The 16,276-nt window shown below is 35.5% G+C and overlaps 2 protein-coding genes across 2 annotated transcripts; one reads left to right on the top strand and one right to left on the bottom strand.

The window, feature by feature from the left end:
• The first annotated feature begins 3,188 nt into the window (after positions 1–3,188).
• On the top strand, positions 3,189–3,905 carry LOC140985937 (uncharacterized). Its single transcript, XM_073453879.1, has one exon. The coding sequence runs from the start codon at positions 3,189–3,191 to the stop codon at positions 3,903–3,905; it is 717 nt and encodes a 238-aa protein (XP_073309980.1).
• Positions 3,906–11,384: 7,479 nt separating this feature from the next.
• On the bottom strand, positions 11,385–13,165 carry LOC140985562 (RING-H2 finger protein ATL46-like). The gene has a single exon (XM_073453410.1). The coding sequence runs from the start codon at positions 12,666–12,668 to the stop codon at positions 11,535–11,537; it is 1,134 nt and encodes a 377-aa protein (XP_073309511.1). The 5' UTR covers positions 12,669–13,165; the 3' UTR covers positions 11,385–11,534.
• Positions 13,166–16,276: the final 3,111 nt, after the last annotated feature.

The raw sequence follows: 16,276 nt of genomic DNA, 5'->3' as shown, positions 1-16,276 counted from the left end.
GGAATGCCGAAGGGCCAGCGGTGTATGCTTTGGATGTGGAAAATCAGGGCACAGAGTTGCAGAGTGTCCCACCGCCGCCAACCGACCAGCAGGGCCGAACAGAGGAACTGGGCCAAATGCAGGAGCAGGCCCTCGTAAACCAAAAGAAGACAAACCTAATGCCAGGGTCTTTGCCATGACTCAGGAAGAGGCCGACGACGCAACTGAAGTCGTGTCAGGTACCATTCTAATTCAATCAGTGCCTGCCTATGCATTATTTGACTGTGGTGCTACCCATTCCTTTATGTCTAAGAGGTTTGCTAAGAAGTTAGGACGTAAGCCCGATAAGCTAACTGAACCTTTCCGAATAGCCACACCTACGAGTAGAGCCATTGAAACTGATGAGATTTACAGAGATTGTAAAATCAGTATGGGTAACCAGACTTTTAGCGCCGACTTGATACAGTTGATCATGGTCGATTTCGACGTAATCTTAGGAATGGATTGGTTAGCAAGAAACAGTGCGATGGTAGATTGTAAAGGAAAGAGAGTCACACTCCGAACCCCAGATCAGGAAGAAGTCGTGTTTCACGGTAAATCCAAGGAACGGAAATCGCTGCTTTCCGCATCTCAAGCTTGGAGAGCCATGAAAACCGGAGAAGACATCTACCTAGCAATGGTCAGTGAAATAAAAGAAGAAGTCGAGCTGAAACTGGAAGACATCCCGATAGTGAGGGAGTTCCCAGATGTTTTTCCCGAAGAGCTCTCGGGGATGGTCCCAAACCGCGAAGTGGAGTTCGAGATCACTCTGGTTCCCGGTGCTGCACCAATCTCTAAGGCACCCTACAGAATGGCACCAGCCGAACTCAAGGAGCTGAAAGAACAACTCCAAGAATTGCTAGATAAAAGGCAAATTCGACCGAGTGTGTCCCCGTGGGGAGCTCCAGTACTCTTCGTGAAGAAGAAAGATGGGAGTATGAGATTGTGCATCGATTACAGAGAACTGAACAAGATCACAATCAAGAACAAATACCCTCTGCCTCGGATAGACGACCTGTTTGATCAGCTTAAAGGAGCCGCCGTCTTCTCTAAACTGGATTTGAGGACAGGATACCACCAGTTGAAGGTCAGGACAGAAGATATCCCCAAAACAGCCTTTCGAACCAGATATGGGCATTATGAATTCACAGTGATGCCTTTTGGTCTGACCAACGCACCGGCAGCGTTCATGGATCTCATGAACAGAGTATTCAAGCCATTCCTGGATCAGTTTATAGTGGTATTCATCGACGATATCCTCGTCTATTCCCCTGACGAGACGAGCCACGAAGAGCACCTTCACCTTGCTCTGCAAACCTTAAGAGAAAATAAACTCTATGCTAAGTTTAGCAAGTGCGAATTCTGGCTAAGGAATGTGTCATTTTTAGGACACGTGATCTCGAGAGCAGGAGTATCAGTGGATCCAAGGAAAGTAGAGGCAATTACCGAGTGGCCGAAACCTAAGAACGCCACCGACATCAGAAGCTTTCTGGGATTGGCAGGTTACTATCGGAAGTTTGTCGAAGGGTTCTCCTCGATAGCCGTACCACTGACAAAGCTCACACAGAAGAATTCTAAGTTCAGTTGGGATGAAAATTGTGAGAAGAGTTTCCAGACATTAAAAGAGAAACTCGCATCCACACCAGTATTGATATTGCCCGCAGAAAATAAGGATTTCACTATCTACAGTGACGCATCCAAGGAAGGTCTAGGATGCGTGCTCATGCAAGAAGGAAGGGTAATCGCCTACGCATCAAGGCAGTTGAAACCGCACGAGCAGAACTACCCTACGCATGATCTGGAACTAGCAGCGGTTGTCTTCGCCTTAAAGATTTGGAGGCACTACCTCTATGGTGCTAAGTGTGAAATCTTCACAGACCATCAGAGCCTCAAGTACTTGTTCACCCAAAAGGAACTTAACATGAGGCAAAGGCGATGGATCGAACTTCTGAAAGATTATGACTTGACCATAAGCTACCATCCGGGTAAGGCAAACAGGGTGGCTGATGCGCTAAGTAGGAAGGGCCCAGGCAAGGTGACTCTGGCCTCCCTCTCGGCCCAACCATACCTACGGGAGACCGTCAAGTTAAACCAAGATCAAGACCCGACACTGATCAAACTTAAGGATCAAGTCAGAGAAGGAAAATCTCAAGACCACCATATCGATGACAAGGGAATCTTGTGGATGAAAGGAAGACTGTGTGTGCCCGACAGCGACCACCTTCGCCAAGAGATAATGGCAGAGGCGCACAAGTCGAAATTCTCAGTCCATCCAGGCAGTACGAAAATGTACAGGGACCTCAAGAGTAGTTTCTGGTGGAATGGCATGAAAAGAGATGTAGCTGAATTCGTCTCTAGATGTCAGGTATGCCAGCAGGTCAAAGCAGAACACCAGCGACCTGGAGGATTACTGCAACCTCTGGAAATTCCCGAGTGGAAGTGGGAGCACATTTCCATGGACTTCGTGGTAGGATTGCCAAAGTCTAGGCAAAGTCACGACGGTATATGGGTGATCGTGGACAGACTCACAAAGACTGCGCATTTCCTACCCGTCCGCATGAATTACAATCTTGACAAGTTGGCTTCACTATACATGGACAACATCGTGAGACTGCATGGAGTGCCAGTGAGCATTCTATCCGATAGAGATCCGAGGTTCGTCTCGCGTTTTTGGAAGAGCTTTCAGGAGGCCATGGGAACGAAAGTGACCCTAAGTACGGCCTATCATCCTCAAACCGATGGGCAAACGGAGAGAACCATCCAAACATTAGAAGATATGCTGCGAGCATGCGCTCTAGAATTCAGTAGCAACTGGAGCACTCATTTACCCTTAATTGAGTTCGCTTACAACAACAGCTATCACAGCAGCATCGGAATGGCTCCATACGAAGCTCTCTATGGAAGGAAATGTCGATCACCACTTTACTGGGATGAAGTGGGAGAGANTGAGGTTCGTCTCGCGTTTTTGGAAGAGCTTTCAGGACGCCATGGGAACGAAAGTGACCCTAAGTACGGCCTATCATCCTCAAACCGATGGGCAAACGGAGAGAACCATCCAAACATTAGAAGATATGCTGCGAGCATGCGCTCTAGAATTCAGTAGCAACTGGAGCACTCATTTACCCTTAATTGAGTTCGCTTACAACAACAGCTATCACAGCAGCATCGGAATGGCTCCATACGAAGCTCTCTATGGAAGGAAATGTCGATCACCACTTTACTGGGATGAAGTGGGAGAGAAAGCCGTGGTGGGACCCGAGCTAGTACAGATGACAGTGGACAAGGTTAAAATTGTCCGAGAAAAGCTCAAGGCAGCTCAAGACCGACAGAAGAGCTGGGCCGATCTTAAAAGAAGGCCTGTAGAGTTCAACGTGGGTGAGAAGGCTTATGTGAAAGTCTCGCCTATGAGAGGTGTTGTCCGATTCAGTAAGGCCGGGAAACTGAACCCTCGATATGTTGGACCCTTTGAAATCTTGGAAAAAGTGGGCACATTAGCATGCAGACTGGCGCTGTCACCAAGCATGTCAAGAATCCACAACGTGTTTCACGTATCCCAACTGAGGAGGTACATTCCAGACCCAAGTCACGTATTGGACGTAGAACCACTCATAATTGAAGGGAACTTGGGAGAAGAACTGAAATACGAAGAAGTCCCCATCAGAATTGTGGACACCAAAGAACAAGTTCTTAGACGACGTATTATTCCCTACGTCAAAGTGCAGTGGTCCAACCACACCGAGCGAGAAGCAACTTGGGAAGTTGAAGAGAAGATGCGAAAGGAATATCCTCACCTGTTTGGAGACCAAGCTAACCCAAGTTTCGAGGACGAAACTTCTCATAAGGAGGGAGGGATGTGGGAACCGAATTTTCTTCAAGGATACAATTAACAATTGTAAGGAAATTTGGAGGATTTGATTTGGTGTAAAAGAAATAAATAATATAATAATATGTGCACCTTGGGAAATTAATTGTTGGAAATCTTTTTACCAAGTCAATAATACCTACACTAAGGCATGCTAATTTTCAAAAATTGGAAAGAATATTTGCATGATTGGAGTATCATACAAATTAAAATAATTGAGGCATGATAATTGCTAGAGATTTTCGAAAATCCCTCCTAGATTAATTTCCTAGTTATGGTGATGGATAGATACTAGTACGATTGGGAAAGATATCATCAAAGTGGCTCAAAAATCCCTTGAATTAGCATCACCATTTTCGAGCCAAGTAATGGGGGAAAGAATCAAGGATTAAATCCCACAATTAGGTAGCCAAATAATTCAACCATGGAATGGATTTTTGGAGCCAAAAATATGAGATTTAGGCCAAGTTTGGACATGATTTATACACCAAAATTAGCTCCCTTCCCTTCATCTATAAATAGGCCATCACCCCTCACTCCACAAAACACCACAATTTCGAAATCCCCTTTGCTGAAATCTCGAAAATTTCAGCAACTCCATAGCCAAACTCTGCCCCGAAAATCGTCCAAGAAATTAAGCCGAAGTTCCGTCCGAAGGAGGAGCAAGGAGCTATCCAATTTTCGAGTTGAGCATCCACGTTTTTAGCATTCTCAAACACGGTAAGTGGGCTGTTTTAAAGGTTTAAAATTTCGAATTTTGTGCATATGTGATTTTCGTTTTTTAAAAAAATAGTCGAGTACAATTCTTTTCTACTCCTTTTCTTGTGTCGAATTGTCATACGGTTTTTAAAGCACTGTGAGGAGTCGACTGTATATGGGTGGGAATCCCAATCATGACGTACCCTTACGCGGTGGGGGATATAACCGCTATACGGCCTCGCCCCCTTAGAGGAGTAAAAATTAGGGACTGACGTCAGTAAACCATAGAAAGTAGATGAGTCGCAGTGCTTGGTAAGTGGTTATGCATGTGATACGAAAATATATTATGCAAGTCATGTTCTATTTTCGAAAGTTATGCATGTTGTTTTTATTGTGCTCGATATTCCCCCACTTGCTGAGTATTCCCAAATACTCATCCCCCTTACAACCCCTCCCAGATAAGTTTGAAGAAGAAATCGAGGAGGAAGAATCCGAGCAGTTCTGGGGATGGTGAATTTCAAGAAATTAGATTAAGTTTAAGTAATTATTATGTAGTTTTACGTTTCCGCACTAAACTCTGTTATTTTGGATTTCGGTATTGTAAAGACAATGCTTATTTCGTTTGAATTATGAATTATAAACTGGTTTCGGTTTAAACTGTGCTACAAAGGCTTGTTGTTTTCAATTGTGTGATTGTTAAACGACGTCGGTGTCAATCCCGAGTTTCGGGGCGTGACAATTTGGTCCTCAAAACTCTTTTTAATTCTATTTCAATCCTAATTAATTACAAAAATCGTGGAATTTAATTCATCATTCCAAAATTCGTAAATTAAATAATCTCGTATTAAAATGATATAATCTCGGGCCTTACAGTTTTGGTCAAGTATAATTCAAATTAATAAACACATAATGAGACGATATCACATGTCAATTTTGTAAAACATATATTCTATTTGAGTACACATGAAAAAATATTACTCTTTATGTCAAACATATTACTTTTTATTGTAAATATGGACATAGTTGACTCGTCTCACGAATAAAGATTCATAAGATCATCTTATAAAAGTAAGTCGGATATATGATATAAGAATGAGCCAGAATTAACTTATCATGTAGTATAGGTAAGGGTGTGCAATCTGTCTATTCAGTTACCGACCGAACCGAATAGACCTATAACCGATTTTATTTTCGAATAACCGAACCGATCGAAATATTCATAGAAATCGAATTAACCGGACCGATTTTTAAATCAGTTATTTTGGTTATCGACCGAAATAACCGATATTTTTTAAAAAATGCGAATTTTAACACAAAAAAGAAAAAGAAAAAGAAAACAATGGAGAGTTTATAAATATCAAGAAACATTGAACAAAAAATAGTAATAACAAATAGAAATATTGAAGATAAAATCATTGGATGAATGAGCTTCCTTCTAATGTATAAAAAATTGAGTTTCTTTATAATGTATTTTTAATGCCCATATACAATTTAAATTAATATATATACTAATTCGGTTAATTCGGTTTAACCGAATTTTTCAAATTCAAACTGAAACTGAACCGAATTAACCGATTGTCTAAAATTTCAAAACCGAACTTCCGAATTAACCGAACCGAATTTTCGAATTAATTCGGTTCGATTAGTTAATTCGATTTATTCGAAATTTTGCAACCCCGAGTATAGGGAAGATAATAACAAAAATTAGGTGGAATTAGTTCATCCATGATTGTAAAGCAATAGCTTGCAAATGATTAATCAACCAATCAATATATAAAAACATCTAATAAAACAATATATATATATATATATTACATTCACCCACCGTCTATATAAGATATAAAAAATGATTGGTCAATTATTACATATTTTTATTTTACACGTAGAAACCAATTTTAAAAAAGAAAATTTATGTATTTTGAAATAGTGATAATGATTTTTTTTAATTATAATAATTTAATACTATTTGCAATAATTTTACTAAAAGAAAATAGATGTTTCAACAAACACCATTGCCACCTTTGATCATTTATTATTATTTAATGATTCAAGCTTAATATAAAAATATTATTACATTTTCTCAAACTTGATTAAATCATACCACAAATGTATTATTTATATCGTGTACTCGTTATGTGAATTTACAATTGCCTTTTGTTTTAAGTAATTTTTATAATATTTTTAAGTTAAACCAATTAATTAATATATAAATGATTGAAAATTTACATTAAAAGTAAGAACTTTCAGGAGTTATATGTCTAAGTTTAATTAAAAATAAGTTATACATGATGACATTTTTATTAAAGTTATATTATTGTGTAATTATTTTATGGATGATTATTAGTTGCCTAATTTATTGTGGTAGGGCTACATTCAAAATTTTAAAATTTATATATTTTCCTATAAAAATAGATTATGTTATGTTAGATGGAATAATTGTCATAATATAATATTTTATACTAGTTATTGTATGAGATTCATGATTTATAATAACTAAATGATTAATTCTCAAACACGGTTTCACAATTTTATATTCGTGAGATGAGTTGATCAGATCCATATTTACAAAGAAAAATAATATTTTTGATATAAAAAATAATATATTTTTTTCATGGATCAGGCCTAGTTAAAAATCATACTCAAAAAATTGACATGTGAGACAGTGTCATGTGATTTTTGTGTTAATTTAAATAGCATAGATAATAGATGGCATAATTTATAGCAATTTTTATAAAATATTTGTAGAATTTCTTCAATATGATTCGAAATCTTGTCATGTTAATTAATGGGTAAGCACTAAGCTAATTGCCACGTAATCAGACCGTTGTACCATGTTTTGACCTGGCCAAAGCGCCCGGCTACTTGCTGGCTCCAGCTCATAATTCCCCACTTACTCAAAATTAACGCCCCACCCTCACCGGCATCTCCCGGTAATCCTTCCTCCTCACATCCCACCATTCTACCGTTACATTTCTCCGTGTTATATATACACAAACGAGAAACAGAAGAGACAGAGGGAGCGGGAGAGGGGAGAGAGGGATTAGGGTTTGCAGAAGATCGATCTTCGATTCTGTCGAGGAATTGATGATCAAAAGGAATTTTTTGCCTTCTCGTGTTCTCTCTCTCTGTTTTTTTTTTTTTTGGTTTTTNCGATACGCTCCGAGTAAAGGACCTATGGACATGGGGAAGGATCATGCGCCGTCGTTCACATGATGAGAATCTATGGCCCGCGGATTGTTTGTAAATTTTTTGAATTAATGGGATACAATTTCAGTGTAGGAGATTGTGCTTTTGTTTCACAGGATGTTTTGTTCAGGATACACAATTGCTTTCATTTTTTGGGGGGAATATATGCTTCTTCGGGAGCAACACTCCCCTTACTTTCTCGAATACATGCTAGTAGTTCCTGAAAAAATATGAGAACCCACAGGATCGAAGGTCACCTGGGAGAAGGGATCGAGTTTTACTCCAGAAGAAACATAAGAAAAGAGTCTGCTTGGGTATAGATTGTGGAAGTAGAACGGGTGTAAATGTATATGTTTTGATTTGGTTGGTTGCGTGCTTTTCTTGGTTTGAGCTTACATGTCATTTTGTCTACTAAATTCTTGAATTCATTAAAAAATTTTAGGGATTGTGTTGTTGAATGTAATTTTTTTCTTGATTGGTTATTTATTGTTTTGTCTACTAAATTCTTGAATTCATATGCATTCTTAAGTGATCGTGTTTTTGTTGAATGTACTTTTTGTTTCTTGATTTGAATTCATAAGCATTTTTGAGTTATCATGTTGTCTACTACATTTTTGAATTTATAAGCATTCTTGAGTAATCAAGTTGTTTTTGAATGTAAATTTTTTTTATTCGAGGTTATTTATCATTTTGTCTGCTAAATTCCTGCATTTATATGCATTCCGGAGTGATCGTGCTGTTGTTGAATGTAAAAAAAATATTCTTGGTTTCAAGTTACTTATGGTTTTGTCTACTAATTTTTGGATTCATACACAATCTTGAGTGATCGTGTTGTTAAATATAAAAGTTTTTTCTTGGTTTGAGATTTTTTTTGTCTGCCAAATTCTTGGATTCATATCCAATCTTGAGTGATTGTGCTGTTGTTGACTATACAAATTTTTTTGTTTGAGATTACTTATCGTTTTGCCTACTAAATTCTTGAATTCATATGCATTCGTAATTGATCATGTTGTTGTTGAATGTAAATTTATTTTTGAGATTATTTATTGTTTTGTCTTCTAAATTCCTTGAATTCATATACATTTTTGAGTGATCGTGTTGTTGTCTACTAAATTCTTGAATTCATAAGCATTCTTGAGTGATCAAGTTGTTTTTTTAATGTAAAAGTTATTTTTGATTTGAGGTTATTTATCATTTTCTCTACTAAATTCTTGCATTTATATGCATTCCCGATTGATGCAAAAAATTTCTTGGTTTGAAGTTACTTATGGTTTTGTCTACTAATTCTTGGATTCATACGCAATCTTGAGTGAGCAATCGTGTTGTTGAACGTAAAAGTTTTTTCTTGGTTTGAGTTTTTTTATCATGTTGTCTACCAAATTCTTGGATTGATATCCAATCTTGAGTGATTGTGCCGTTGTTGAATGTATAAGTTTTTCTTGTTCGAGGTCACTTATCGTTTTGTCTACTAAATTCTTGAATTCATATGCATTCTTAAGTTATTGTGTTGTTGTTGAATGTTTTTTTCCTTGATTTGAGGTTATTTATTATTTTGTCTACTAAATTCTTGAATTCATAAGCACTCTTGAGTGATCGTGTTGTTGTTGAATATAATTTTTTTCTCAGTTTTCTTTATCGTTTTGTTTACTAAATTCTTGGATTATATGCAATCTTGAGTGATTGTGTTCTTGAATGTAAAATATTTTCTTTTTTGAGGTAATTTATTGTTGTCTACCAAATTCTTGGATTCATACCGAAACTTGAGTGATCGTGGTTTTGTTGAATGTAAATTTTTTTCTTGATTTGAGGTTAATTATTGTTTTGTCTACTAAATTATAGAATTCATAAGTACGCTTGAGTGATTGTGTTGTTGAATGTTAAAGTTTTTTTTTAAATATCGTTTTGTCTACTACATTTATATGCATTTCTGAGTGATTGTACCGTTGTTGAATATAAAAAGTTGTGCAATCTTGAGTTATTGTACTATTGTCGAATGTAAAAGTTTTTCTAGGTTATTTATCATTTTGTCTGCCAAATTCTTGGATTTATACCAAATCTTGAGTGATTGTGTTGTTGAATGTAAATGTTGTTCTTGTTTGAAGTTACTTATCTTATCGTTTTGTCTACTAAATTCTTAGATTCATATGCAATTTTGAGTGATCTTGCTATTGTTGAATGTAAATTTTTACTTGTTTGAGGTTACATATGGTTTTGTCTACTGAATTCTTGGATTCATGTGCAATCTCCGGAAAATATAGAGAACATAATCAAACATGATTTTTTGATATTTTAAGAAACAAAACTTTAAATGGAGTTTTTTTTTTAAAAAAAACAAAAAAGAAATGAAGAAGTTTTTACAGGGTAGAAGAAGAATGAGATATGGGATCAAGGGACTAGCAAAAAGTTTTCAGCAAATAGACTAGAGAAGTTTATCACCCACAACTTTTCATGGATCCCACCATTTGGCCCCAATCTGAAAGAAGCACTGTTAAGTGTACTCAGCATTATCTAAAAGATTCATGAAAAAAGGGTAAATGAACAGAGATTCAAATTCTTTAAAAACATTTGTAAAAACACAAAAATTTTTGTGAAACGGTCTAACGGATAAATTTCGTGAGTCGAATATCTTATTTGGGTCATCCATAAAAAAATATTACTTTTTATGCTAAGACTATTACTTTTTAATGTGAATATCGGTAGGGTTGACCAGTCTCACAGAAAAAAATTCGTGAGACCGTCTTACAAGAGACATACTCTTGTAAAAATAATAATCATCCTCTGCTTGACCTCACCATAGTTTTTAAGTCAGATTTCGGTTATGTAATCAATATTTCCAATTCCGATTCCAATAAAGGTTGAAATCAAAACCAGATTTTTTTAGATACGATGTTAGTTTCAATCTTTGATGGTTCGATTATGATATGAAGCTATTTGATTTAAAGTTTACTCCTTCAAATTTTAAAAATTCAAGACAACTCATGAGATAATCAATTTAATTGAAGTTAGTTTTTTAACCATCATATTAAAAAATATTATGAATATTTAGCTCTTATTAAAAAGAAATACAACTTAGAGTTAAGCCTTTAGTATGTATAAATTAAATACTTTAACTATATAAAGTAAATTATCTATATATACTTCATGCCTTGATACTTCAGATCAATTTATAATGTGTTACAGTTCCACACAATTTCATTTTCAGTTTCAGTTTCAATTTCGTTTCTTATTTTTAGGAACCGAAACCGAACCATAAGTTCTCTGCTCCAGTTCCGTTTCGGAACCGAAATCGAAAAAAAATCCATTTCTGATTTTGTAGAGTCAATCTGGTTTCGATTCGCAGCTCTAAGGGAATCGTGGTTGTGTTTGTGGTCTACTGGTTTCAACACGTAAATAGCACTTGAGCACAGAACTAACACATCTTAAAGACAAAACTCAGATCTTTATAAAGAATACACACAAAATTTGGGGCTCTTTATTTCATCTCAGGGCCTCTGACTTCCCACAAGAACAAGTGTCTGAAACTGGCCAGGTCAATCCTCATGTTCCAAAGTTCCCAAGATTCTCTACCGAATCTTGATCTAGTTTTGAAATTGAATTTTCTTGTCAAGATAACAGCAGATGAAACTCGAAAAATAATTCGAACCTAAACGCTGAAATAAACTTGAATCGTTTAAAGAACTAACATTTTACAGTTCATCAATATGTTTTCTTCCAACACTATGGCTAACCGATTGACGTTTGATCAAGAAAAACAGAAGCTAAATACCTTTCAAACGTCTTCTGTTCTACGAATCCATGGTAAGTCTTTGTTTAGAGAAGATGGATGATCCAAATGGGCATCAGAAGAACTTCTGAAATTCTCCTTCTTTGACCACAACCAAATCTTGGAAAGAGAATAGCTATCAGTCTTTGTACCTATAGTTATTTTCTTCCCTTCTGTACTCTCCTCGGCTGAAGGATCACTTGTTCGATCCATCCGATTACCTATCTTTGCATTAGGAACCATTCGATCTTGGCTCAACGAGACCGTGAGGTTCACATCACCGAGCAGGTACTGATACGAACCCATTGAGTAACACCTTCTAGCATCCAATTTACTACTACTTGTTTCACCTCCTAAGTCCCCATCCACATTGTCAATTCTTTTATACTTACCAAGCCTAACAGGGAAAACCCCCTTCTCTTTAGCAATTTCCTCAATTTCCACCCTCTTCCGGATAACAGGGAATGCATTCTCTCTATAACCGGGACATCCATCTTCTTCCCTAGAATAATCAAAATCGAACACGGGGTTTTCAATGGAGAAATCGGGATCGAAAAGGGTTCCCCTGCAAAGAGGACATGTCGAATTCGACATCAGCCAAGTATCAATGCATTTGATATGAAAGGCATGACTACACATCGGAAGCAATCTTAACTGGTCCATCTCCAAGAATTCGCACAGGCAAACTGCACAATCAAACGGCTCCTTCGGACCCACAATCTCCTTATACGAAAACACGGGCAGCGCATCGATAAAACCTTGATCTAGACCAGAATCATGCAAATGAAAGAGCTGTTGCAGCTGTCTCTCAAGGGTATCAGATGTTGAAGCCTCTAAGTTTCTATCGGAATCAGAGGATGATCGGTTCTTGGTGAGAAATCTAACAAGCAAGTGGAGAAGCCCAGCAATGAAGAAAAGAAGTGCTAAAATGACAACAATAAATAGAACAGCAGGGTTAATTTTAGAGGCAGATGGAGATGGAGGTGGGCTCGATTCTTTAAGGAAATTACTGCCAGCACCCAATGAAGAAGAAGATGGATATGTCAAAATTCCATCTTTTTGATAAACTCGACGCTGAATCCAAGAAATTTTCAAATGGGCATGCCCAGAAGACCATTTCTGTACTCGCAGTCCCTCCATTGGACCAATCAATTCAAGAAACTAATGAATCTCTGCCCACCCATTTTCTGAACAAGAAACCAAAAAGGCATCCACTTTTTTATATCCTCTTCCACCCCACTAAGGCAGAGAATCGAACACCAACCACTTCAATACGATACACCCCCAAACACAAAACACCAAACAGGTCCAAATCTTTAGCTCGCAGAATCGTACAAAAAGAAAGTGTGTGACATCAGGGGCTAAATAAAGAACAATTAATGTTCTTTTCAGAAAATACGAATTCACTGATTGCTCGATGATTGTAAGAAAAGATGGGGACACGAGGAAACTATAAAGATTGAGAATTCGACCAACCTTGTTATTGAGTGGACCAGTTTCTTGAATTTGCTTTTGGTTGGAATCTTACAGCCATATCATATATAATACTGCAGGGGATTGAGGCAGGTTTTTGAAGGGAAACACGGCTTAAAAACGTACATCTTTACTCATAAATATACAAGCATAGAGCCAAGATTTCAGTTTCACCAAGCAATCAATCTATTTAATTGGTTTTATTTTCTACCAAATAAAAATCATAAAGGGATGGATTTAAACATTCTTCACTTAAAAATCAGAAAAATTAAAATCTAGATATAATATATTGTGAGACGGTCTCACTAATTTATAATTTTTTTAAGAATTGAGCCGATGTCACAAAATTAATCATTAAAATAATCTAATAGAAAAGAGTGGTCTCTTGTGAGACGGTCTCAAGAATCTTTATCTGTGAGACGGGTCAACCCTACCGATATTCACAATAAAAAATAATATTCTTAACAAAAAAATTAATAATTTTTAATGGACGACCTAAATAAGAGATCCGTCTCACAAAATACTACTCGTGAGACCGTCTCACATAAGTTTTTGACAATAGAGAATTAAAGTGTGCTTGAGATTTTTTGCAAATATTAAAGAATCAATCAGAAGCAATATAGATATGGTTCGTCACGAATGCGAAATTATTAATAATATTTCATGGTTCTTTTTTATTTAACTAATTAATTTTTTACTTTTTCATATAATAACAAAAGAATTAAATTAACAAAATTTCTATAATTTGATTATTGTTGTATCCTACATTTAAACATTCAAATTTCTTAATTAACAAGAATTATACATGTAAAAATTAGAACTATTATACTTCTAAGTACTGTTTAGTTCGTTGTATGATACGTAATATTTTTTAATAATAAAATATATAAAAGTGATAGGTAATATAATGTTTGATTTGATTTATTAATTTGTTTAAATTTGAGATAATGTGATATTACCGTTTTGTTTTTTTGAAAATATTAATAAAATATTTATAATATTATTTATTAAGGATAATACCGTAATTTCAATTCAATGATTTGATTGATGTGAGATAAATTATTGATGATTTGTCATTTGATTGATGTAAGATAAATGATTGGTAGATGGATAAATAATATGATGCATCAAACATGATATTAGATTGGATAAAAATATGAATAAAAACATGTTTAAATAATACAGCAAACCAAACGGCACTCTAAAATATATATTATAAATATTTTTTTTCAGTTTATAAATTAATGAATTATTTTTGGTGATGCACGCGTTTCAAAAGAGCGTGAAACTTTGCGAATTGTGGGCCCGATCCAAGGTGGGTTCGAACCGAATCTTCACACAGTTACGGCCCATTGAATTGGGCTGAAAATACGCACCTAATTTATAAAAAAAATTAATTTTGTATCAAGAACAATTATAGATGATTAAGTGTAGTATAATATATTATTACGGATAGATAATTTTGTATCATGAACAAATATAGAGATTATCAAAATTGTAATTAATGCCCGTCTCGATGCGTGGCATGTTTATACGGTTGAAATAATTATTTAAACATGATAATTTTTGTTATTTTTAAATTAATGATTTTTTTCGTATTTATTATTAGAACGTTAGAGTCATCTAAAAATTGAATTTAAATAATATTTTTAATAAGTTTGATGATAAAAGATTTTGGAAAGTCAATAATATATATTAGTTGATACTAAAATAGAATCTTATTATATATATATTTTTTAAATTGAATATTTTGTAATTTGAGTAGAGATAATTTTTGTAACAAAATAAGTTATTCTAAGATTCTTATGTTTTGCAATATAATATAAATAGAGTTAAAAGCTTCCTGCTAGTCGGAATCATAGCCGTACATGCACTCATCGTCGGTTAAGAGATCATTGTTGAATATTGGAGACATCAGGTGAACAAGTATATCCCACGCAGTTCCCGTTGAACATCTGGCTAACTTTTTGCGACGAAGAATCGACAAATCCATAACTCTCGAGAGTTTTTCCTCCACTTAATTCATGTTATAGTAGGTATCTTGTGAGACAGTCTTACATCTCTTTATCCATAGGACATGTTAACTCTGCTCATATTTGTAATAGTAAATAATATTTTTGGCATATACTTTTTATGGGTGACCCAAATAAAAGATAAGTCTAACAAAATTGACTATCCAATAATTGAACACGTGGAAAACTTTAAATATGAAATTAAAGGAAATTTAGACTATCCAATAATAAAAGTACAAGCTTATTTAACACAAAAGAACTGCTCTTATATCCAATTAGAACACCAAATATTTCAAAACAGTTATAGATGTTTTTAACCATTTGTCCTACCAATCAAGAATTAGAACTCATACTTCAAATTTCACTTGACAGTAACAAATAACATGATTTATGCAAATGAATTCAGAAAAGAACTTAGAACAATCGATATGTTCTCTTTGTTTTATTAGGCCTTATATTACAATTGGGTCTTGTTTTAAATGATGAAAAGCCCAACACAAAAAATAAGAATTGAAAGAATATGTGAGCCCAATAAATTTATATTATAATTTCTAAAATATAAATAAATTCGATATTTCGGTATATAAATATCATACCAATATTGGTGCAACTGATAAGTATAACTTTTGCACTTAAATTAGTCTAAAAATTGAATTATGTGTTTTGTGGTTGTTTTTACTGCCATTACAGAAATCATGGTGATACATTCATAATGGGGTAATGCGACACAGAGTGAGCGAAGCATACAAAATTTATGAAGGATTGAAGATGTGAAAGTAGGAAGTACCACGCGCCAATGCGACAACAGCGCACATCCGCATACAAAGGGAGGATAGGAGCACCGATACAGAAGTACACGCACACATGCGCCATGACACCGTGCAACCGCGCGAGCATGACCTCCCGCAGCCGCCTGTGACGAGGCGTGCAGAACAAGATCTCTACGGACTTTTTCGACTATAAAAAGGACTAAGCCCTAGATTAGAGGAAAGGAAGAGAGCCGTACACACAACAAAAAAGCTTAGAGAAACACGAGAGAAGGAGCGAGACGAAGATGGACGATTGAAGAACGTATATTCTGGAGACAGAGACGCAACTCAACTTTTTTCTTTTCTTCTTCTCTTCTTTCGGCTATGTGTTTTATGATTTGTTGAAGAAAGGCATGTTTTTTTTAACCGTATTTAGTTATGAACTAAATCCTCTATTTAAAATCGATGAAACATTAATTTTGAATTATTGAGTTTTATGCATTAATATCTTCTT

The sequence above is a fragment of the Primulina huaijiensis genome, chromosome 10, assembly GCF_012295235.1.
Source record: "Primulina huaijiensis isolate GDHJ02 chromosome 10, ASM1229523v2, whole genome shotgun sequence".
NCBI classification, from domain to species: domain Eukaryota; kingdom Viridiplantae; phylum Streptophyta; class Magnoliopsida; order Lamiales; family Gesneriaceae; genus Primulina; species Primulina huaijiensis.
Note: the sequence above shows the minus strand (reverse complement) of the source record. Positions and strands in the feature narration are given on the sequence as shown.